Source organism: Cololabis saira, chromosome 14, assembly GCF_033807715.1.
Source record: "Cololabis saira isolate AMF1-May2022 chromosome 14, fColSai1.1, whole genome shotgun sequence".
NCBI classification, from domain to species: domain Eukaryota; kingdom Metazoa; phylum Chordata; class Actinopteri; order Beloniformes; family Belonidae; genus Cololabis; species Cololabis saira.
The window spans coordinates 12,253,122-12,278,801 of record NC_084600.1 but is presented as its reverse complement, the minus strand read 5'-3'; the positions used below and the strand labels follow the sequence as shown (position 1 = coordinate 12,278,801).

The following is a 25,680-nucleotide window of genomic DNA, read 5'->3' as shown; positions in this document are numbered from 1 at the left end:
CCATTCGTCGCGACTTTCAACCCCAGCAAGGCCAAGTATGGAGAAATGTAAGAAAAGAAAAATATCTGAAGAAAATCAAACATTCAATGATTCATTTGCATTTCCCTCTGATGAGAGTGGACTACCAGTACGCCTAATTTGTGGAGAAAAACTGTCTAACAATAAACGGTCAAATGTCGCAAGACATTTCAACAATACACACAGAGCCTTTGCTGAAAAATATCCTGATCCATATACTGTATAAGGCGCACCGGATCATAAGGCGCATGGTCAGCTTTTGAAAAAATTGAAGGCTTTTAGGTGCGCCTTATAGTGCGGAAAATACGGTACAAAACCGAATCCCTCGGGATCCTTTTGCCTTGATACTTTACGGTTCTGTCGAGCACCATCTGATCATAAGACTCCTGAGCTCTTTAAATCACGGATAAATGACGGCACAACCCCCCCCCAAACTCAGATTTGTAATGAATTAAAAGGTACTTATAGGAACTATTATTTGAATTAAATGACAGTGTATTTCTACTTTTATTTCTCCAGTGTTTATTCCTCCGTGTCTCACACACAGTTCACTCCAAAAGTGGTTTTCTTCAGAGCGTTATAAGTCCTTCTGCTTGGCAATGCTAAAGCTTGAATCGGTGTCTGAATGATAGGAACCACCTCTGGTTTTGTGAGTGGTGCTTTGTTGCATGTTCATTCAGTGTTCAGCCTCGTCAGCCTTTCTCTGTGCTGTCACCGCGACAAACAAAAGAGCATCATCGCCTTTCTGTCAAACAATAATGGGGCTGAACATGAGCTGTCCCACTACCTAAACGTTTCATTCACCGGACTCACAAAATCCACTTTTTGGGGAGATTTGTCTTTTATGATCAGATGTGAATATCGCCCTCCTCCAGCCTCCAGGACCGACGGACGCGAGTTAGGGATGGACTGGTTACTTGTGGAAACAACCTGTCACCATTCGTCCGCTCAGAGGAAAACAAAGTGACCTCAGACTTTTATTTTTTAATGTTTTGGGAGTGCTTTATGTAGTTCTGTGGTGTTACAGTTGCATAACAAACATGTCCGGGACCAAACCACGTGAGTAACCTGCTTGTTCTTTACTAGAGCGGCTTAATAGCTGATTGGCTATTTTCAAAAGTCTCAAAGAAAACTAATAATATCTGTTTTGGAAATGGTTCATTCAGCTCGTGGTCAGTTTACGGACTCTGATTCGGACGACAAGGAGGAGCTGACAGAGATGGTGTGTTTGGAGTCAGATCTGCAGGACGGACAGTAAGGAGGATGATAAACCATTTTATCAACCAATATATGAACAAAATGTGTCTACTATAAACAAAATAGGATGCAATAGTGTATCATAAATTCAGGATTCAAATCGTTCAAGTGATTCAAATATTAAAATATTTATGGGCCAAAGCTACTCTGGACTCCCATTTCAGTTGTCTCTTGCAACAACTACGTAACACTTTCTGGCCATAATGAAACCATCTCGCAGAGCTACGGTGGAGATCCTGTCAGAGGGGATTAAAGGACTCAAGATAAATGACTGAACAAGAGCAAATCTTGGCCAAAAAAGCCATTTAACCGTCATGCCGTCTTAGCTGAAAAAATTAAAAATGTGCCTCTGTGCCAATTTAAAAAGTCACTTTTTAGTTCATATTTCAAACATGTTGTTGACCCATGCTGCTTTTCTTTTCTTTCTTTTTTGAGCCTGGACCATTTTATTGTTTTCTGGGTAACTGAGAGATTGTCATGGGCGGGAACCACAGGCATACTGCTTTCAAGCGCTAAGCTAATTAGTGAGCAGCATTTTAGCCTAAACCTAACGAAACCATCAATGAAGACAAAAATGATTTACGATGACAGTGAAGTATAAAAACTCTTGAAATAGTAAGGGTGCACATGTGGGGCAAACCTCAGTGTGATATTACTCATTTATATTCACACATATACATATAAAGTGCACAACCCCAAATTAGAAAAAGTTGAGATGATCTGGAAAACGTAAAAAGAAAAAAAACAGTGATTATTGTGTGTAATTTTGTTGATACCTGAGATATTGAATGTGATTTATTGTCATTTGTTAATATAAAATGTATTGCTCAAGAGCCATAAAGACTCGTTAGGCTTCTCAGTCTGGCTCTCTTTAAATTAAAAAGAAAAGAAATCTATAAATAGCATATTGCATACATACAGTATATGACGATTGTTTTGTTCTGCATGTAACAGCTCAGTCAGCGTTTTTCATGGCAAAAACCACATATGGATTCAAAACTTCGAAAACTAGAAAGGTTGCATAATTGCATAATTTTAACCACATTTTGTCAGAGGTAATATGTTTGATAAATTACAATAGTTGTTGTGTTTAAGCATATATGTTTCTAGATTAAAGCATGCTAACTATTACAAACTTGTCTGATGTGAAAAGAACAGACAAGAACAAAAAAAACCTTTCGACTTAATTTCCAAACATTACTTCTTTCAAAGGAGATAAGCATCCAAGAACTGGTAGCAAGCGTTACCTACATAATTTTGTACAAGCTCGTGACAGCCAAACTTTGTCTCCAGGATAATTTTTGGACATAAGACAGAATGATGGAAGCCACTCAAAAACAGTCCAGTCTGGTTCTTCCACCACAATGTGTCGTGAAATCAGTAGCCAGACTCTTCTCCTCAACTGTTCCCAGATGGTGGAACGACCTACCAAACTCTGTCCCATCTGCAGGGTTTAGTTCACTTAGAAGATTTGTCCAGCTCTCTGCAGGACTCAGCACTGAAAAAGCTGCATGCACTTATGACAAGATGATCTTTAAGACCTTGTTTTGCTGAATATGGGATGGTTGTGTCGGCACTAGCATGGCAGCACCTGTGTCCAACTGGACTCTCAGCAGTCTGACCAGTCGCTTTAGATAAAAGCATCTACTAAATGACAGTTGTAGTAGTAGCAGTAGTAGCAGCAGTAGTAGTAGCAGTAGTAGTAGTAGTAGTAGTAGTAGTAATAGTAGTAGTGGTGGTAGTAGTAGTAGTAGTAGTAGTTTCTTAATTAAATTTTTCAATGTGTGGCACTTTGACCACACGGAAATGCAACTGGGGGAAAAAGAAATAAAAAAAGTAGCCGTCATCTGACACAGGCAGCAGTAGGATGATGGACCAATACTGGCAGCACTTTCAAGTTTCTGTTAATGGTCATGAATTAGTCTCTGATAGTCAACACCAACATCTTTTTTTAAATGTTCTTTTACTGAGGCAACCGGGATAAAGGTGTTATAAGTACATTGTTATTTAGCGCCTACCTCATACTGCTGAACCTTTCAGTTTTTTAATTATATATATGTTAATAAGTGCCACATTTGTTTATTTACTGTTGGCTATTTTCTAAATCTGGGTACAGTGAGCGAAATAACCGGAGTGAAATTCCTTGTCGGGCAATGTTCAAACTTGGCCAATAAAATCTGATTCTGATTCTGATTACACAACAGGGAAGGACCAACAATTACTGACTCGTGAAATGATCGTGTATGTCTGGGTTACCTGTCAGCTACACAAACACATGTATGTGTTGAAACACACTGGACCAGCCGCCCATCCATAACACTTCTTAATGTTTTTCTTTTGTTCCTTTTTCTTTTTATTGTCTAGCCTTTGGTCAGTAGCTTAAAAGGGCCTTTGAGTTCAAATAAAAAGCTACAACACACGGAGCAGGACGTGTGAACCAGGTGTTGGGTCCAAAATCATCTGGCAGAAATTTCCAACTATAAGAACAGTCTCTGAATATTGATTTGTGGGTAATATTTGTAAAAGCAAAGTGCAAAAGTCGTACATTTTAGAATAAAATATTGTTCCTTCATTTTCAAGCACGAGTGTGTAATTTCAAGTTTAAGTTTAAACCTACCATTCTCATTATTTTCCTTTTTGATACAAAAAATGTCAATGAGAGAGATTCTGCGAAGGAAATGGGTTCGGCTGGACGAGCTGTTTATTGGTACTGTTTGCTTTATATTCCCTGTTAATCCATTAACTTTTATTAAAACACCTCCCAGTTAAGACCGATATCCTCCCATTCCTTAAGATAATATGCCCCATGCGTAGATTACATAAACAAGCCCAATCCAGATGTGGAGGACTTGCAGCTAACTGTCGATTTCAAGTTCAGACCTTTTCCAAGTATACAATTGCAGACAGAAATAATGTTGTGTTTGTTTGTGTGTCTGTGTGTGACCTGAGGATGATGGAGGTTGAAGTTGGACATCAAGGTGTGCTGTTGACGCACTGCGATGGCAAATTCAGTGCCATTGGGAACCAGTGCACACACTACGGCGCTCCGCTTAGCAAAGGTACACTGTACATCCAGAGCACAGAGCATGAAAGAGGGGGGACGCCCCAAGACCTCCACAACCCACACCAATGTGTTTGACTGTTTGCTGTCTGCGACTCATCTGAAAAAATACAGAATACTATCGTCTGAGTTTTGTATGTTTCTCATTTAATTGACTGCTTGTAACCAGTACTCGAGTTGTAAAAAAAAAATCAGGGGGGATGGTGGATTTTATCATATGGGGACAGATAATTTGTGCTGATTACAAATAATATAATATATTACAAATAATAGCAGTGACCAAAACACCTGCAGAAATACTGCAGGAATGACATAGCAGCAGTTAAATGCAGCCTTCTGTAAGCTTTAAATATCCACTGGGCTTACATCAAATACATCAAAACACAACAATAAAAAACAGTTTTCTGAACTTATCAATATGACTCTGTCCTTCACAGGATAAGTAACATGGATCACTGCAAAAACTCACAATCTTAACAAGAATATTTGTCTTATTTCTAGTTAAAATGTCTCATTTTAGTAAAGAAAATCTCATTACACTTAAAACAAGACTCATCACTGGAAAAAACAACAATTTTCACCTGTCTCAAGTAGATTTAAACTTGAAGTAAGTCGAAAAATCTGCATGTGGAACAAGATTATATTGCTTGTAATGAGAAGATAAGTCTTGTCCCATTGGCAGATTTTTCTACTTATTTCAAGTGAAAATTTACTTGAAACAGTTGAAAATTGTCAAATAAGTTATTTTTCTGGTGTTATTTTTCTGGTGATGACTCTAAATGTTGAAATAGCAGTAAAACCACATTCATTGATGAAATGACATAAGGGATGGAAAGGGGGGATGATTTTGACCATTTTTATTTCATCCCCCCTCAACTCGAGTACTGCTTGTAACCCTGCAAATATATTCCTACATATTGTGTTGGTGTTTTCAGGATATATTATAGGCCACAAAGTGCGTTGCCCCTGGCACGGCTCCTGTTTCAACGCCATCACGGGAGATATGGAGGAGTTCCCTGGCATGGACAGCTTACCGTGTCACAAGGTACAAACCAGAGACGGAGGCAGATGTTAAGCTCAGGAGGGTATTTGCTGTCATTCTAATTTGTCCCTTTTTTTTCATTTTCAAGGTCAAAATTCAGAACCACAAAGTTTATGTGACTGTAAACAAACAGGTAAGTGGATTAACTATCTTATTCTGGTAATGTTTGGTTCTACTTCCTCTCTCTTTTCTCTCTACTTCTTCTCTCATTGAAGATGTAGTTTGTCAAACTCAATAGTTAAAGAGTTGTAAAGCCTGAGGTGTTTGGGTGTTTTTGAAACCATACACAGTGTACTGTTTCCATATATATTGTGTACTGCATAGTGTTGATTGATAGGTGGATTATGCCACCATGAAAACAATTATACCTTAGAATATGTGGAAGCTAGGCGTGTGACCACTGACAAGCTATTGCTGTAATGGCCATTGCATTATACACAGTTATGTGTATGTGCATTACAGTATGTGAGATAGATTGGCTTGTTGCATGCTATACGTTTTTTTTCTAAAATTATCCATATATTTTTTACTTCCTGCAGAATGTGCAGTTGCTTGCATTTTATATCCTGTCGACGACTTTGCAAAATCAGTATCAGTAAGCCTTTTGAAAAATATCTTAGGGTTAATTCAACTTTGATGGCTTCCACTGGAATAACAAAACAAGAACGAGACTAGAAGTTTTACAGGTCATGTTAAACAAAGAAGTTCTTCCATTTCCAATGTTTTATGTATAAGGACACAATAAACTCATATAGTCTTAATCAGTAATTACAATCTAAGACAAATGACAACCCCCTGATGTACCGGGTTACTCTGTGTCATTATTTCTTCACACTAAAAAGCTAAAATGCGAACACGGTGGGTGAAAAGCTAAGTTCACCCTACTGCTTCTATAGGAACTAAGAGAGTCAGTAGGAGACAGGTGGGGTTATTCAAATGATCCTCAGCAGGTGCAACCATTTCTATAAAAGCAGATGTTTTTTCTGCTCAGAAGCATTCAACTATGTTTTTGTGTGTTGAGCAAATGCCAAGGAGGAAGAACATAAGTGATAATAGACAACCCCATAGAACTGCACAATAGCTCTTGTTTGGGAGGATTTCCAGCCGAAGAAAAAGCTGTTTCTATCAAAAGAAAACATACAATTAAAGCAATGAACTGAAGCAATGTTGTGAAAAGACCAACAAAGAGAGAGGCTGATTGCATCACAAAGAACATGATGACTGAGTCATTGCTGCTTAACACGCTTCTACAGGCTATGTGTTGTTAGTCTGAAGTCATGTCACATAATTTGAAGATCTTTTAGTATGATTTAGGTAACTAAAGGTGCATCTTTTACAGTTTGGACTATAACCTTTACAGGTTTTATTACATAGACGGAACAAGTTCTCCCTGGGTTTATGGATGTTGCTGTGTTTTCCACATCTTTCAGAATCTGAGGCAGCAGAAAAGATTACAAGGCATGGGATCCGCAGTAGCAGGAGTCACCCACACTGTCCTGCTGCTGGGAGGAGGTAGGTGTCGGACAGTACAGGACTGTCTCAGAAAATTACAATATTGTGATAAAGTTCTTTATTTTCTGTAATGCAATTAAAAAAACAAAAATGTCACACATTCTGGATTCATTACAAATCAACTGAAATATTGCAAGCCTTTTATTATTTTAATATTGCTGATTATGGCTTACAGTTTAAGATTAAGATTCCCAGAATATTTTTTGAGATAGGATATTTGAGTTTTCTTAAGCCGTAAGCCATGATCAGCAATATTAAAATAATAAAAGGCTTGCAATATTTCAGTTGATTTGTAATGAATCCAGAATGTTTGACATTTTTGCATTACAGAAAATAAAGGACTTTATCACAATATTCTAATTTTCTGAGACAGTCCTGTATACGATTACACAATGTCTCTCTGTGTGCTGCTGTGGTAAAAGGTTATGCATGTTAATGTAATGACCTTTACATGAGGGTAAAGTAGTAATAAGTCTGTCCTAGTACACTTCCTCATCTGGTGTCACTGTGCATGGACTTTCAGGAATAGCTTCACTTATCTGCGCTGAGACTCTGCGCCAGCAAACCTTTGGTGGCAGAATCATTATGGTCAGTAGAGACGAGCTCCTGCCTTATGACAAAACCAGACTGAGCAAGGTACATCATGCAAATGACACTTTAAATGATGAAAATGTGAGTTTTTTTTAATGTACTGCCAGTATTTGAATGCTACAGCCCCGCCCCCTTCCTCCAGGTAATGAATGTGGAGAGCAACACCATTGTGCTGCGGAGGATGGAGTTTTTTCATCAATATGACATCGAGGTGTGGCTCAGGAAAGAAGTGAGTACTTCTGTCACTGCACTAACTCAGAATGTGTTCTACACGTGCTTGAATTCTACTTGCTTGCCTTTTTTTATTATTTGACTTCTTTTCTTCATCATTTTATTTCATTTATTCATTATTTAAGCGTACTCTTAAATTAGCAACCTGTGCTTTTATTATTATTATTTTACCTTCTTTTCTCATAATTTTATTTGCTATTTACTGTACAATTATGTCTTGCTGCTTTTAATGTAGATGTAAATCACTTTGAATCACCTTGTCTTGAATTGTGCTATATAAATAAACTTGCCTTGCCTTGCCTTGCCTTGCCTTGCCTTGCCTTGCCTTGCCTTGCCTTGCCTTGCCTTGCCTTGCCTTGCCTTGCCTTGCCTTGCCTTGAACAGTTAACATACAAAAAGTGAACGTTATGTATTGATAGAATCATTGTGTTCAGTGTTAATAATATTTGTTAGAGTGCACATGGTGTCAAGTGGTAAAATCCTGTGTTTACAGGCGCTGTTTGTGGACACAGACAAAAAAACGGTCACATTTGATGACGGTATAATCCAGAGCTATGACCAGCTCCTCATCTCGACAGGCTGCAGGTAGGGACCTGAACGCCGTGTGTGGACGAGCATTTCATTTCAGGTTCAGGTGTGTTTATTTACTTATCTTTTATCGCGTTCTGCAGAGAGCTGCTGTTGATCATCCCAATGTTAAAATGTTCACACCAGTTAGTAGAACTCAAGAACTTAACCCTGTATGGTTAAATAAACTGAAATGAAAAAAGCCAAATCCAAATCGAACACGTTAAATCTGATAAATACTTTTTTAGAATTGTTCCTTTGGATAAAATGAGCATGTACATAAAATATAGTGAGTTTGAAGGTTTTTTGAGGTTCTTCTTGTCCTCCTCTTTGCTACTTCCTTCTGGACCGAGCTGATCTAAGTCAGAAACACTACTGTACATGATGATCTGCTGATACCAAAAAAAGAGCTTATCTGTATATTGGGTCGACTATTACGTTGAACCAGGCTTAAGTGGAAAAGAAAGAACTTTGTAGTATTTACTAAAAGGTCCAAAATAATTTCAAAATACATTTTATATATATATTTATTAACATTATTTTTCTAAATGTATCACAACTAAAGACAGGTTTAACACCTTTACTATTTTAGGAGCCTCTAAGTATCTCAACATGTTTTGGTTTATTTTTAAGCCTGGACTTTGAACTTGAAGAGTAATTATTGTTCACTGATGAAGTACAATAGTGGATCATGTTGTAAAGGCAAAACAACACTTTGTCACTAACTTTTTTGACAGGAAATTTTGAGGTTTCAGGACTGTTTTCTTTTTATTTGTGGTGCATATTTTGTTATACACACATACTTGAGAACAATTTAAGATGTAACTATTTAATCGACAAAGTAACTTTTATGATTGTAGCCATAGTGCAACAAGCTGACCCTTTTAAACGGTTTACTATTTCATTTCATGTATTTTGCTTACATGATACAGTATTACCGGGGCAGGGCTAAATAAGTTTTTTAACTTCTCCCTGCTCCATTTCGAGCATGCAAAAAAAGATTTTCGAGCATTCAAAGATTTTTTCTTATCGGAATTCTGGGTCCAAAGACATTTTATTGCGTGGCAAAAACCGTGATTAACAGCAGCTGTTATAACTGCAGCTTTTAGTAGGGGAGAGTTGCTTTTTGCAGCAACACTGCACTGACGCGCTTCTGAACAGAGTCATGGTCATTCCCTCAGAGCCAAGGCTCTGAACCTGCCCGGTATGAAGCTGGACAACATCAAGATGTTGGAAACACCAGAGGACGCCCGGCAAATTCACTCCACCTGCCTGGGCTGCAACGTCGTCCTCGTGGGAACCTCTTTTGTTGGTACGGTGCCCTCCGAGAGCAAAGAACTTATTTGTACATTTGTTTTAGACCAAGGGTCGGCAACCCAAAATGTTGAAAGAGCCATATTGGACCAAAAACACAAAAAACAAATATGTCTGGAGCCGCAAAAAATGAAAAGTCTTGTATAAGCCTTAGAATGAAGGCAAATGGCGAAAGGCGAAATGTGGAGAAAAAAGACGAAATGTCGAGAAAAAAGTCGAAATGTCGAGAAAAAAGTCAAAATTTCAAGAAAATAGTCGAAATGTCGCGGAAATAGTCAAAATTTCAAGAAAAAAGTCGAAATGTCGCAGAAATAGTCAAAATTTCAAGAAAAAAGTCGAAATGTCGAGATTAATGTTGTAGTACAATCTCGAGAAAAAAGTCGAAATGTCGAGAAAAAAGTTGAAATGTTGAAAAAAAGTAGAAATGTCGAGAAAAAGTCGAAATGTTGAGAAAAAAGTCGAAATGACGAGAAAAAAGTCGAAATGTTGAGAAAAAAGTCGAAATATCGAGATAAAAGTCAAAATGTCGAGATTAAAAAGGAAAAGAAAAAGGAAGAAAAAAAAGAAAAAAAGGAAAAAAAGAATGAAAAAAAGAAAAAAGAAGAGAAAAAAAGGAAAAAAAGAGAAAAAAGAATGAAAAAAAGGAAAAAAAAGGTAAAACATTTTTGAAAAAGCTCCAGGAGCCAGTAGGGCGGCGCTAAAGAGCCGCATGCGGCTCTAGAGCCGCGGGTTGCTGACCCTTGTTTTAGACAAATGAACATCCAACAGGTTGTGACCTGATATGAAAAGCTGGTGTTTTGGGCTCAGTCCAGTTATGGCACCCATTATTGCTATATTTCCTTTACATTTGTAAGTGTTTTTGTTTCAGTATTTTGACATTTCCTAGAGCCCATACACTGTGATTTTCTCAGGGATGGAAGTTGCGTCCTATTTGCTCAACAAAGCCTCCAACATCACAGTGATCGGCAGCAGCGAGCTCCCGTACCAGAACACACTGGGCCGGGAGGTCGGCAAAATCACCATGAAGGTAAGAGAGAGGCTACCCATACCCCGACATCTACCCAGAACTTTTCTTCATGGTTACTCTTCTTTCATCTCTGCTGTTTTTGCAGATGCTGTCAGACAAAGATATCAAATTCTACATGAATGATAGTGTGATAGAGATCAAAGGCGTGAATGGCAAGGTAAAGTAAGAAAAACACCTGTGTGATCAACAGCATAAACCCTTCTGACATTTCTCTTCTTCTCCACTTTCCTCCAAGGTGAAGGAGGTTGTGCTTAAAAGTGGAAAAGTCGTCCCAGCTGATGTTCTGATTGTGGGTATTGGTGAGTAAAATGAAGCAGACAGAGATTGGGATAAATCATTTTGATTACTGGATGTGAGTGTGGAGGATTTAGCACTGTTTCTGTTGAATAACTGAGCCAGAAAAAGGTTTTGACAGCGATATAATCAATTCACCACTGCTCTGTGGATTTCTTCATTTTCCTAAACTTTGATTGAGCTTCCTTGGATAGCTAATGGATAGAAGAACACCCCCTCAGTCTAAACATGTATATTTGTGGAGAGGACACCTATGCAAATTTGCAAATTTCCCCTCTGTGGAACTATTAAAGGATTATCTTATCTTATCTTATCTTATCTTATCTTATCTTATCTTATCTTATGGTTGTGTTGTTTTTACTGTCTTAGGGCCTGATTTACTAAAGGTTTGCGTGCGTAAAAACGTGTGCACACTTGATAGCACTTGACAGCACCCACAGCGTGCAAAGAGGACTGCGCCTCTCAAATGAGCAAAATAGCACACGCTGTTCATTTAGTACTTTGCCCTGATGAATAATCAATATGGGGCGTACCCGCCAGAAAGCACTAAATACTGGGAGGGGAAAATGCAAATAGTTCCATTTACCACACGCAATGAGATTTACCAAGCCTGAAAGTAATTGCGGGGATTGTGATTGCGTCTGTATTTAATACGTTCGAAAGGAAGGTGCTAATCTGCCCAGCATTACGCACCGATGGCTGCTGTTATTGTGGCAAGGAGGCGACATCGCCAAAATCAAAGAATACGCAGAGAGAGAGAGTCTTTCGGACTCGTGTAAATTTGTTTGGAATGAATGAAAACCAGATAGTTGAAACATATCGACTATCTAGCGCTTCCATCTTGGAGCTGTTGAATGAGTTAAGGGCTGATTTGAGGACTGGGGTGGGGATGGCTCAACTTGTGGTGAGGATTCTCCACATGCAAAACGAGAAATATTTTATTTGAATGTTAAATCCAGTATTATTCAGCAAAAGGTTGCCACAGGAGGCACATTCATTTTTTTTTATTCGTGATAATAAATAAATCACGTGTTTTTATGGAGAAAAGAGTGTTTCTTATTGTGCGCCTGTTCTGCAGTTGGCTCTAGCGTGTCATACCCCGGTATCCCAGTTATCTGCTCCTCGCAGAAGGTGAGCTGCACCTGCTGCTCAATGCTGGTTAGAGGCATCTCTTCTGCAGGCCCTCCACCTGTCTTGTTTGCCGAAGTTTTATTAAAGGCCACTTTTTCTTTAGTTCTTCGACTTATATCTTGCCACATTCTTTTAACCTCATCTGCCGTTCTTTTTGTCTTACCAACTGCATTTATTCTATCGCAGATTTTCTCCCATATTGCGTTTCTTTTGGTAATGTTTAAATTTCTTTGCTGTAGTTCATGAATGTGTTTATTTACCTCTTCCACTAATATCTCTAACTCCAACTCGTCAAATTTCATTTTGCGCTTGCGACTATACTGCTTTCCATCCAGACTCTCCATGGCGCAAACCGTAAGACGCGCAACACCTCATTTAAATAATGAGGTTTGCGCCTGTTATCAATTGCGCAAGCATTCTTAGTTGATCACCCGCAAAACAGCACGTGCAAACTTTTTCAGTGCGCACGCAATTTAGTACTCTTTATTTAGGATCTTAGTAAATCAGGCCCTTAGTGTGCAAATAGGGTCTCCCCATATGATCCAGGTACTGGTCCCGGTTTCTTCCCTCCTAAAGGGGAGTTTTCCTTGCACTGGTTGGCTTCAGGTTTTTCTCCCACTAGGGGAGTTTTTACCTGCCATTGTTCATGTTTAAGTAACAATTGCTCGGGGGTTTATGTTCTGGTCTCTGGAAAGATCCTAGAGACAACTTCTGCTGTAATAGACGCTATATAAATAAAATTGAATTGAAAAATTGAATGGGAAATATCAATTGCCAGTGCAACAACAGTTTTACCCGTAAGGCCACTTTTCTTTAGATTTCTTTTCTCCTTTTTTCCCTCTGCTGCTTTTCAGAGGCATGTCTGCATGTTATAGCATGCTGATGCCTCTTGAGGGCAGTCAAATAAAAATGTGGAACAATCTGAGTGTACTGCTGGTTCTTTAGCTCTGCTCTGCTATTGCAAAGGAGGAGCAGGCCGTCGTGGACAGAAATCTGCTTTTCAGTCAGGAGGAACAAAGCCTTCAGATTACAGAGATTGCCCAGTGCAGCTGTTGTTTATTATTTTGTACAGAAGTGGAAGGAAACATAAAAACACTTCACTTGATGCATAAAATATAAAAACATAACTCATTTTAACAAGAGAGTCGACATTTACTCGCAAGACAGGCCGACTCGTCCCCTTTTCACTTAGTCAGGGTATGCAGTTTAGGTCTTCATGCCAAACTAAACCAACCAGCCAGCAAGTCTCATATTTTGTGGACAGAACTAAGATCAGAACACAGATGCAGCCTTTTCATTAATCATAAAGAATAATTGCATTTCCAACGATGTTAGACTCTTGCTTCAACTTTCTTTGAGAAACATGTGAACATGAGATTTCTCTGGACAGACCTTGTTCTTCCCTGTCTTGTTCTCTCTACCAGGCAGCCTCCCCAACTCTGAGATGCTACAAGGCAGTAAAGTACAGATGAACGCAAGAAACTTTGTAGTCGTTGACAAGGTTAGCCTCAAGTCTGATCCTCATCCATTGTCTAGGTCAGGGGTCGGCAACCCAAAATGTTGAAAGAGCCATATTGGACCAAAAACACAAAAAACAAACATGTCTGGAGCCGCAAAAAATTAAAAGTCTTGTATAAGCCTTAGAATGAAGGCAGCACATGCTGCATGTTTCTACAGTATATTAACTGGGTCCTCGGCTGCAAATGTAGCTGCTAATGTCTTTACACATGACTCTTTTTGTTATTGGACAACTTCTCGCTACAGAGCAAACATTCAGGCAATGAATGCAAATGATTCGCTCCAAGAAACATTGAATCCTCTACAGGAGAGTATCAGGGCCATGCAGGACTTTTTTTCTCTAAATTTTATTTCAACATTAATCTCAAAATTTCAACTTTCTTCTCATCATTTCGGCTTTTTTTCCTCAAAATTTTGACTTTTTTCTCGACATTTAAACTTTTTTCTCGACATTTTGACTTTTTTCTCGAAGTGCACAATAAAAAAAAATCTTCCCCTGTCCAGTATTTTTTCTCCTGCATGGCCCTGATACTCTTCTGTACAAATCTTCGTTAACAGAAATGTTTGTGTCATGTTTGTCCTCCTACAGAAACCATATTAAAACAAAAAATATATTTCCCTCCCCCATCTATTTCCATATTCAAACATTTTTGAAAAAGCTCCCGGAGCCACTAGGGCGGCTCTAGAGCCGCATGCGGCTCTAGAGCCGCGGGTTGCCGACCCCTGGTCTATGTTCTGTACAGCACCTTCATTCCTGATTCAGACTCATGACTTTTCTTGTTGATGTTGGAGTTGGAGGAAATTGGCATCAGCCCATCTGTTGTTTTTCTCGTCATTGAAGATGCTTCCTAAGGATTAATGAATATGTGAATTCTGATGTAAATCAGTATTTAAGTGATCATATTTTTCTATTTCTTCTCCTCTAGCACATGCGAACAAATGTCCCAGATGTGTTCTGCGCGGGCGACTTGACCTACTTCCCGCTGGCGACGGCTAAAGGCCAAATGGTCAGCATCGGACACTGGCAGATGGCACAAGCACAAGGTGAATGACAAACAACGGCTACCCATCCATCCATGCACGTATACATACCTTACAATGTTTTATTTTTACCGTATTTCATATTTGCTTGTGCTAAGGGAGGGTAGCAGCCATGAACATGCTGGGCAAAACAACTGAACTCACCTCAGTTCCTTTCTACTGGACCGTCCTACTGGGTAAAACCATCAGATATGCAGGTGGGCATGCACACCAACACGCACACGTATGTGTACGGGAGGATCAGTTAGCTCCTCTTGACGTGAAGGAGCAACCACTCTATTCTGAGCTCCAATTGACTGAACTTGTCGCAGCATCTCTAAGGGAGAGTGCAGCCGCCTGCTGGAGGAAGCAGCTTTAGAGCGCGTGCATGCATGACCTTGAACCAGGGACGGTACTCCCCCGGCCCGGGGCCTAAGGGGGCACCACTTGGTTCATATTAGGTATAAAGCATTGTATAATATGTTGTGCTGAGATTTTCACACTCACAGTTAAAGGATCTGTATGTAAGAGCAATGATAAAACGAATCATAAAATGACCCCGATATGTCAACAGACATTTAAAAATCATGTTCATTTCAAATACTTATGTCACTGACAACAGCACTCAAGCCAGGATATTCCAGTTTAAAAAGAGGAGTTGCAGCCCTCAACTGATGTTTATGTTGAAGCTCCACCCTCCACCTATCTCCCAATCACCAAGTCAGTATTGTTTCTGAAGCTCCACCCTCCACCTATCTCCCAATCACCAAGTCAGTATTGTTTCTGAAGCTCCACCCTCCACCTATCTCCCAATCACCAAGTCAGTATTGTTTCGGCATCCAGGTTGCCAGCTCGGCTCTAATTATGGCAGCCATGGCAGCCTACGTTCCTGCTGCATTCTGCAGCCTACCTGGCAACCTCTGGTCGGGGGGAGGAGGGGGAGGGTACACGCCGCTCAACAATATTTTGAAAGTGACTGCAGTACCAGTTTTGGACATTTCTTACAGACGGCTCCTTTAACGTTAAAACAAAAATTGCAAGTGAATCTTCAAATGTATTTTGGGTGAAATTGTTCGTCATCAACAGCCGCCTCTCAACGTCATCATCGATCACTTGTCAACAGAGCTCAGTAATCCTACAGCCTAAACATGAGCGGGAGTTATAAACACAAAAGTGTTTATAAAACGCAAAGAACAAGAAAAAAGGGAGCAAGAAAAAGCCAAATTGCCCAAGTTAGATGCATATTTTGTTGGCCCTAATCCTCCTCCTGTGGGAGATGAACCTGACATTTTAAGCAGCGATTCATCCCCGGGCCCGGGCCGCCAGAAGCTGCATCGTGGTCAGGGAGCAGGTTTACAGGTAGATACAGTTACAACAATCACAGACACACACTGGCAGCAAGAAAATGTGAGTTTGTGGTAAATTGCTGCAAAGGGCCCGGTCATACGCCCCGCCCCCCGGCCCGGCTTTTATATGTTCCACTACTGCCTTGAACCCACAGTTCATAACCATCAGTAAGGGAATCGATTGACCAGCCAATAGAGAGCCTGTCTTTTCCCCCTCAGCTCTGTCTTCACCACAACAAGCTGATGGAAAAAACCCAACTTACTGCCAACAGTAGGCACCAAACTGTGGCTGTGCCTGTACGGGGACTCAGCTGCTCGCACCAGCAGAGCTGTTCTCAAACTTCCTTAGCAGCCCCCCCAGAACAGCCTGAGGGACACTTACATGACCTCTCCAGGAGCACAAAGCACATGTGGAGCGGCCGGGCACACTCCCATGCTCTCTCCAGGACCCTAGTGGGAGTACGGAGTTGAGTCCACTGTTCCACAACCAAGACAGAACCCACATTGTTCCTCCCGAATCTGAGATCAACTGGACTGGTTTCTCTTGCACCCGTGTATAGACCAACCCTCCAGTTCCTTATGAGAAAGGGGAACCAGTACCTCAGTCTGCCGACCCACAGCCCCCCCCGAATGTCCATGCACCGTCGCAAAGACATGTTCTTGCAGCCACCGCTCTGTTTAGCCCAGGGGTCGGCAACCCAAAATGTTGAAAGAGCCATACTGGACCAAAAACACAAAACACAAATATGTCTGGAGCCGCAAAACATGAAAAATCTTGTATCAGCCTTAGAATGAAGGCAACACATGCTGCATGTTTCTATATTAGTTATAACTGGGGGAGATTTTTTTTTCATTATGCACTTCGAGAAAAGTCTAAATGTCGAGAAAAAAGTCTAAATGTCGAGAAAAAAGTCGAAATGTCAAGATTAATGTTGAAATACAATCTTGAGAAAAAACCTGAAATGTCGAGAAAAAAGTTGAAATGTTGAAAAAACAGTCGAAAAAAGTCAAAATGTCGAGAAAAAAGTCAAAATGTCGAGATTAAAAAAGAAAGGAGAAAGGAAGAAAAAAAAGGAAAAAAAAGAAAAAATAGGAAAAAAAAGGAAAAAAGAGAAGAAAAAAAGAAGAAAAAAGGAAAAAAGAAAAAAAAGATTTTTGAAAAAGCTCCAGGAGCCACTAGGGCGGTTGCCGACCCCTGGTTTAGCCAAAACAACGATGGCGCTATCTATCTATCTATCTATCTATCTATCTATCTATCTATCTATCTATCTATCTATCTATCTATCTATCTATCTATCTATCTATCTATCTATCTATCTATCTATCTATCTATCTATCTATCTATCTATCTATCTATCTATCTATCTATCTATCTATCTATCTATCTATCTATCAGAAATATATATATATATATATATATAAGTAAAAAAACAGTTATTTGTATATCCTCCCCCTCATGTTTCCCCTGTGTGCTTTGTTCAGGTTATGGGGAAGGATACACAGATGTTGTAATGAAAGGGAACGTTGGAGATGGGAAGTTCCTAGCCTTGTACATAAAGTAAGTTTAGAAAAACATCCGCTGTTGCAAACAACAACATTTAAGTCATTTACAGAGATGTCCGAATATGTTTTTCTCTTGTTTACTTGCAGGAATGATGAGGTCATAGCAGCAGCGGGTCTCAATTTCGATCCAGCTGTGGCTGCAGTTGCTGAGAGACTCTTCTCAGGAAAACTCATCACAAAGACAGAGGCTCTGTATGTAATGTCTGATTGTTTGTTTGCTATTTTCTGTCTTTCATTTATTTTGTCTTCCTTTCGGCTTTATGTGTCCAACCATTTTTAGTCGGAGTTAATCCTTTCAGTTTTGTTGTCCCCTTTAACTCAGTAAAACATGTTACTTTTTAGGACTAGTATAACCAATAGCTACAATAGCACTACATATAGGGTTGCCAACTCCCTGTAAAATAAATAAGGGTCACCTCATCGACAGGGCCGGCCAACCCGATTGCCTTCAACCTTCCTGGCATGGTGAATTTTTTGAGCCCCTTTTTTTGTGAGTGAAATGTTTTTTTAACTATTTGACTCGAACCTGAATTGAATTAGATGCATATTTTTGAATGGCATGAACACATGGAAAACAAATTATTATCCAATTTACTTGAATACAAAATAACAAAATGAACTGAATAAAAAAAGCATATTTCTTAAACAGAAATCTGGCCTAATTGTATAAATTAATATAAAACAATAGAAAGCAGAACATCCATTCTGTAATAGTGCACATTTTTAGTGCAATAACAAGTGCAAACAGAAAGTCTGTAGAAAACTTGTAAACATATGCTGTAAGCTACAGTTGTAGTAAAACAGAAAAAAAAAACAACTTGTGAACTCAACAGCTCAATGCCATTTTCCATTGGCATTTTATGACTATTTTTTGACTCTCACAGTAATACGGGACAAAGTGCATCCCTTTTTAGCTCAATACGGGAAGCGTACTTTAGTTTATAAATACGGGACGATTCCGTTTTTCAAGGGACGGTTGGCAACCCAAACTACATATCCAAAGCATGCAACAGCTAACCGATAGCAACATGTAGGCTGTACAACGATGGCTCTGATGTAATTGCATATTTTAGAAAAGTACATTTTTAACCCAGTACGTCAAAGGGTGTGAATCCGTTTGACCTTTTCCCTCTCCCTCACAGATCAGATGATCTAAGCTGGTTGCAGTTGTCATGATCCACATCGTCCTCCGCTCATCCGTGCTAACTCAGTCGCTACGTGCTCCCTCTGCCTGGGTTGCCACGGCTCTTCAAGGCAGAAGAGTCTGGAGACCTTGACTGAAATGTTCCAGACAGAGACGAGACAGACTTCACTGGTGGAGTCAGAGAGCGCTGCAGTGAACGTTACAGTTGCAGGTTCTGATGCAGGCCCTGTTACAAAACTGTATGCCATGTAGTCAGCATTTATGTGGAGGGCGGTTCACCGTGTACACAACAGATACCTCAAATGGATGCAGCTTTTTGGGCTTTTTTTTTTTTTTTTTTTTAATCTTAGTATTTGTCATTATATGAGTTATGTTTTCATTTTATGGATTTAAACCTCCAGGGGTGTTTCAGCTAAAGGTCCAGAGACATCACATGTCAGAAAAAGCAGCGGATGTTCCCCTTTACTTGGATGGGGGTGCTGTAAAAACATAAGTGACCTTAATGCCCACTGCAGCCCTGTACGAGGTTCATTCAGCGAGTCGGAGGGGGGGATTACGAGAACAGAGAGGGGGTGGCCAGCTCTTTGAAACAGAGATGCTGAAACAAGCAACAGTAACAAAACACATCAACAGGGAACAATAGGCCTCCAACAAACAGCAAACAATGGCGCACAAAACCTTTACAAAAGAAATGCTGTGTTTTTCTCTCCCCCCCATCGCGCTCTGCTGGTTTATCACTGTCTTTACCTGTCAGACTTCACAATCCTTTAATTTCTTTTCACATTAACAGTTATACTGTATTTTAATTCTGAATAGCATTTACATTTGAATTGTTTCTGACCATTCTGAAATGGATGCAAGAGATGGATTGAATCTGCTGCTTGTATTACGTTCTTTTCTTAATTTCACATCATGTAAAAGCATAATACTGTTGTTATTGCTCTGGATTGTGAGAAAATGTACATAAAAAATAACTACATAAGCACAATTATTTCTTAACTCAAAGTAAACTAAGTTATTTAACTTGTTTCCCAAAAATTTAAACATATAAGAAAAGATTAGGCAAATTTCATCACAAGGCCAATATTTCACTCTTAGACTTAACTGTGAATTAAGATCCATATTTTGGGTAATCTTAATAGAAGTCAGCACTGATTACCCTCATATTCCTGCATAAAAGGTATATTATCAGTCATATTGCATCAATGTATCTACAGAATCAGGAACAACTTGGAGATGTTGCAGTTAAGTCATCACAGGAAGTTTGGCCTATCAATCAGCATCAATCCTCGTAACACAACTTTATCATCAATGCAGAGTGATCCCTCACATCGAGCAAGACATGAACAGTGATAGACTTGTCATTTAAACTCTCTGTTTTTGTGTTTCACTTTTGTTCACACATATAAAAAAATCTCAGGCACAGCACTACTGTCTCTTTTGTATTCACTGACTGGTCTGCGTCTGACTCACTCAGGGAGCACATGCCCTCTGATGACCGCCACTGATAGTGTTCCTATAGATACTCTGTATAGATATACATGTGAGCTCAGTTAGATACACACATCTACACACTGACTTATGTGACCATCATCTTCTCCTGGTTAGGTTTCTCTCTTGCAGGACCGTGTTTGGGTCTCTACAGTAGCTGTTTCATATAATGTGTATGCAGTACTCAAGTTGTAAAAAAAAATCAGGAGGGATGGTGGATTTTATCATATGGGGACAGATAATTTGTGCTGATTACAAATAATATAATATATTACAAATAATAGCACTGACCAAAACACCTGCAGAAATACTGCAGGAATGACATAGCAGCAGTTAAATGCAGCCTTCTGTAAGCTTTAAATATCCACTGGACTTACATCAAATACATCAAAACACAACAATAAAAAACTGTTTTCTGAACTTATCAATATGACTCTGTCCTTCACAGGATAAGTAAAATGGATCACTGCAAAAACTCAAAATCTTAACAAGAATATTTGTCTTATTTCTAGTTAAAATGTCTCATTTTAGTAAAAAAAATCTCATTACATTTAAAACAAGACTCATCACTGGAAAAAACAACAATTTTCACCTGTTTCAAGTAGATTTTTACTTAAAATAAGTAGAAAAATCTGCCAGTGGAACAAGATTTTTTTGCTTGTAATGAGAAGATAAATCTTGTTCCTACTTATTTCAAGTGAAACTTTACTTGAAACAGGTGAAAATTGTCAAATAAGTTATTTTTCTGGTGTTATTTTTCTGGTGATGACTCTAAATGTTGAAATAACAGTAAAACCACATTCATTGATGAAATGACATAAGGGATGGAAAGGGGGGATGGCAGTTTTACAGGGGGGATGATTTTGACCGTTTTTATTTCTGGGGGGGATGCCATCTCCCCTCATCCCCCCTCAACTCCAGTACTGTGTGTATGAGATGAACCTTTTATGAGATTTTAACAGGCCTTTCAGAAGGAGAAGTTCCTGTTCTCGGGACAGCTCTGTGAATGCAAACATTGCAAATGAGTATTTCTGTTTGGGGTACTGAATTAAAAACAGCTCTGGTTCCTCAATCCAAAACCATCTCAACTTAGTGTCTAACACTGGCTCAGTCTATTATCTACTAGCTGTTGATAAATGAATCCCATAATGACCAACAACACCAGATTCCAATTTTATTTGTACGTATTTGTTTATTTTCTGTCCTTGGATGCAGTAAATACAGACTTGTTAGTCAGAATAAGACATATCATATTTCCTTTGTATTTAAAAAAATATCAGTCCTGAGGATTTATTTCAACAGAGCCTCTCTGTGTGCAATATAACGCTGCCTCCTGTTGGCCCTGTACTGCTCCAGCCTCTCTGCTTCTTCCTGGGGATCCTGCAATACACCTTCCCACCTCAGAGACTCCCTGGCCTGGATCTGGAGCTCAGTCACATGTGCAGGATCTTTGCTGCTGCTGGTTTTACGAGTGACTGGAAGCAAGCTCTGTGAATCCCTGGAGTATTTTTTGCTCTTCTGGACACTTCCAGTGGACTGCTTTCCGTTCTTCTTACCAGTAGCTTTGAGCTTGGGAAGTTGGCCTGGAGTCCGACGCGGATCCAGGGGGGGCAGCTTGGATACCGGGGAAGTCTCAGGACACAAAGATACAGCCATGGGCTTTTCTGCAGAGAGACAAAAGATACAGCCAGACTCGTACACGTCCTCAAAGGGAAATATTAATAGAACCAATGTCTTTAGTGGATTTGGAGGGATAGCGCCTTGGCTTAAAGTAGCATCTTTTATTGATCATGTGAGGTGACACTGGAGACCTTGTCTCCAAAAACTGATTGAACCCCTCCACCAGCACCACACCCTCTTTATGCCATCAGTATTTACACTTGGTGGCCTTAGTGTCAACTAGAGGGGCTATTCCTTAGACCAGTGGTCCTCAACCTTTTTTCAGTGATGTACCCCCTGTGAAATATTTTTTCAGCCAAGTACCCCCTAACCAGCGCAAAGCACTTTTGGTTGTTAAAAAAAAGACCTAAAACAGAGCACGGTACCATCAGTAACTGATTTATTAAACATAAAAATATTGCTGCTACGCTTCAACCACGACTGCATCATTGGTCCAAGTGATTGACGGGTGAAGCCAGGTGATTGACAGGTTAGGTGGAACCATCCTGGTGTGGGGGATAATAAGTTGAATAGACTACTCCTGAAGATAAAATTCATTTTATGAATTTAGACTTATATTTTCCTCAATTATTTATGAAATATTTATTTTTGAAGGATTTTTGCATGGATGCTACTTTTTAAATATATGTATATTTTAAAATCTCACGTACCCCCTGGAGTGCCTTCAGGTACCCCCAGGGGTACGCGTTCCCCCATTTGAGAACCACTGCCTTAGACTGAGCTCAAATGATAAAACTTTAAGTCTTGCACCAATTTGTGCTCCTTGACTTGGCATTAACAGCAATTAGAAATGTGTCAAATGCACACATCTGAACCTTTCTCTCAGAGTACTGAAAGTGACACCAAAGCAGTATCCCGTGGATTGAAAACGGATGTGAAAGTTCTTGATAATTTCCTCCTGAAACCTGATGCATTTTTTTTCTCATTGCAAATCATACCAAAGAAATCCAATTTGTGATGTCCACATATGTGGATGCCAGGTCTGAGGAGGATATAGCATTAAGATTTGGTGAGTTGAGGAATGAGAACGTGTTCTGTTTTTACCTGAGCCCTCAGTTCTCAATGTCAGCTTGTAATGTACTGATAACATTTGTTGTATCTTATACCTGATTTGTATTTCAGTCTTTTTATTTTCTTTTATGCAACTAATCACTGAGTTGAAAAACTGTTTAAAAATCCTTTGCTTTTTCATGAGAACTTTGCCAGGTATTGTATTATGCATCTATGTCTTTCTGTTTGTAGAGAGCATGCAATCTGGTTATTTACTTATCCCATTAAATGCTGCAGGTTCTATATAAAGGTTCATTTTACCTGTGTGAAACTGCTGTTTATGTATAACTAATGCCAACAAAATAACTAAATAAATTAATAAAATGTGTAACTCTGCATGGTATTGCAATGTCTACTCAAGCACAGGAACGTGTATTTTCACATGGAAATATATTCACCTTTATTTCTCGGAACAGGAGTGGATGTTGAGGCTTTCTTTTTCTTCTTCTTTTTCTTCTTTCCGTCATCAGTGATTCTGGATCCCTGCAGCAGCTTCCAGTTTTTATTTTCTGACATGGTGATATCTTGGCACGCAGTCCCTAAATATATGCCCATATAGATGTTTGGAGTGCAGAGTTTATACCTCATTGTTGCTGCATAATAGAGAAAAGAAATGGAAATAAAGAAGATATCACGTACTTACAGTGGGTGTGGCTGAACAGCTTCAGTCTTCAAATAAATCTCTGTTCGTCGGTTGTTTTGTTGGTGTTGTTGTTTTTTTTAAAGTGGTTTACACGGTGGAGAAAAGGGAAAGCAGTGAGAAATGTAGCTGCGTGCTATCGCCACTTTCCCTGCTCGTTCCCCCGCACGGCTGCACGGGGACGCGTCGCCATGGCAACGGCGGGCTCCGACACGTCGGCTCGTAAACTTTAAACTTTCACCTTAAAAAAAAAACACAAAAAAAAAAACTTTCACCTTAAGTAGAAAATGTAATATTTTTCATACGCATTTCAGTTGCAGATATACTTGTATGTATATATATATATATATATATATATATATATATATATATATATATATATATATATATATATATATATATATATATACAAGAGCTCTAATATCCGGAAGTAAGTTATTTATTTTCTTTTTTTATTAACATACAGTACAAACAACAACAAAAGACAACATCGAGTTACAATGATATGTATCTATGTATGTAGGTGTGTGTGTGTGTGTGTGTGTGTGTGTGTGTGTGTGTGTGTGTGTGTGTGTGTGTGTGTGTGTGTGTGTGTGTGTGTGTGTGTGTGTGTGTGTGTGTGTGTGTGTAAATAATAATAATATAATGAAAGTAAATAAATAAATTAAGAAAATTAATTTGAAAAATAAATAAATAGATAATTATCATAGAGTGATATAATATAGCACGATATAATATAAAGTAATACTATAATAGCATATAATAATATAATAATATCCTAATATAACATAATAATTTTTATAATATTATAACATATAACAAAATGATATCACCATACTATACTATATAACAATATAATAATACTATAATATAATAACCCATGAGATCTCATTAACATAATATAATAATACACTATTATTACGCGGAAGTTAGTTATTTAATAATGATAGTTGACTTCTTGAATATTAACGTTATTGGATAAGAGACAAAGCGAAAGGCGTCACGTGACGCCATGTATGTGAAGCCAGCTCGTTGAGCTGCAGCAACAAGAATGATCCCGACGTGATTTGAACACGCAACCTTCTGATCTGGAGTCAGACGCGCTACCGTTGCGCCACGAGATCCCGTCAGGGCGACACCGCTGAGAGTAATTCTGCAGAAATGGCCCCTCTTGTCGGTGTGTTATGTGCTTTTTCGTTTCCCTAACTTTTATGTGCACGTCCTGTTTTAGCGCTTAAGTCCTGTGACGCTGCCCTCAACTAAAGCAGGTCTTGACTGTTGCCGGTGTTCTGCCAATCCTTGCTACCCGCCGAGAAATGCTACTTTGTGGTTCTACGCATGCGCACAGTCGATTTTCAAAGTTTGATTGCCACGCCAATCATTTCTTGCACGATGTAAAATTGATAATATGGGATGTTGAGTATTTGATCCTTCAAAATACACTACCCATGACATGAATTGCTTTACACTTTGTGAACATTATACAATAAAGAAGAAAAAAAAATTCTATCGCTTTATTTGATATTCATTCAGTCATTTGCCTTTATTTAGCCAGGCAGGTCATTAAGAACATTCTTATTTACAATGACGGCCTGGCAAGAGACAAGGACCACTTGGGGGGGAAAAGAAGTGGTTTAGGGAGTAAAACCTATAATAAAGTTTTATAATAGATCCATGAGTAAAACACAGTTAAATGTAGCTCTACAAAAGGTAGAAAACCATTAGGTAGCATTTTTTGGCAAAGCAGCAGAAATTGGCAGAACACCGGTGTGTAATGATATCATGAATATTTTGATGGCACATTCCCTGTTTTCACAGTGAAATGAAACCTCAGACTGTGCACATGCTCATCAGACGAAACCAGAGGGACCTGTTGAGTTTAGACACTTGGATAAATGTAGGTTATGGTCTTCCTGTTACTGATTATGAAGCAAAAACACTTACTGAACAAGGTAGAGAAGACGGTGAATGCACAAATGGAAATGTTTGTGGAATTAAAGTGACTAGGTGAACTGACAAACAAAAACATAAAATTAATAGTGTTTAACGTAATTCAATGTGTGACTTAGACATTTAGAGGCATTTACCATCTAATATCTTGTACTGCACTGTAAATACACACTACAGCTTTTTCATATGAATCAGTACTTGTAAAAGACCTCTTGACTCACTAGCTGTTAAAT

The 25,680-nt window shown here is 39.0% G+C and overlaps 2 protein-coding genes and 1 non-coding gene across 3 annotated transcripts; 1 reads left to right on the top strand and 2 right to left on the bottom strand.

Moving 5' to 3' along the window:
• Positions 1-783: 783 nt before the first annotated feature.
• Positions 784-20,140, top strand: aifm5 (apoptosis inducing factor mitochondria associated 5). The gene is made up of 19 exons (XM_061740848.1): positions 784-1,077; positions 1,185-1,272; positions 4,225-4,334; positions 5,272-5,381; positions 5,467-5,511; positions 6,809-6,890; positions 7,414-7,526; positions 7,624-7,710; positions 8,206-8,297; positions 9,461-9,591; positions 10,505-10,620; positions 10,706-10,777; positions 10,856-10,919; positions 13,470-13,546; positions 14,490-14,607; positions 14,703-14,801; positions 17,412-17,487; positions 17,580-17,684; positions 18,635-20,140. Exons 1-19 carry the CDS (start codon positions 1,059-1,061, stop codon positions 18,666-18,668), a joined length of 1,638 nt encoding a protein of 545 aa, XP_061596832.1. The 5' UTR covers positions 784-1,058; the 3' UTR covers positions 18,669-20,140.
• Positions 20,141-21,308: 1,168 nt separating this feature from the next.
• On the bottom strand, positions 21,309-23,575 carry liat1 (ligand of ATE1). The gene is made up of 3 exons (XM_061740847.1): positions 23,501-23,575; positions 23,256-23,396; positions 21,309-21,791 (listed from the first exon to the last, which is right to left on the bottom strand). Exons 2-3 carry the CDS (start codon positions 23,371-23,373, stop codon positions 21,418-21,420), a joined length of 492 nt encoding a protein of 163 aa, XP_061596831.1. The 5' UTR covers positions 23,374-23,396; positions 23,501-23,575; the 3' UTR covers positions 21,309-21,417.
• Positions 23,576-24,549: 974 nt separating this feature from the next.
• On the bottom strand, positions 24,550-24,621 carry trnaw-cca (transfer RNA tryptophan (anticodon CCA)). Its single transcript has one exon. It is a non-coding gene; the product is annotated as a tRNA-Trp (tRNA).
• Between the last annotated feature and the right edge of the window lie 1,059 nt (positions 24,622-25,680).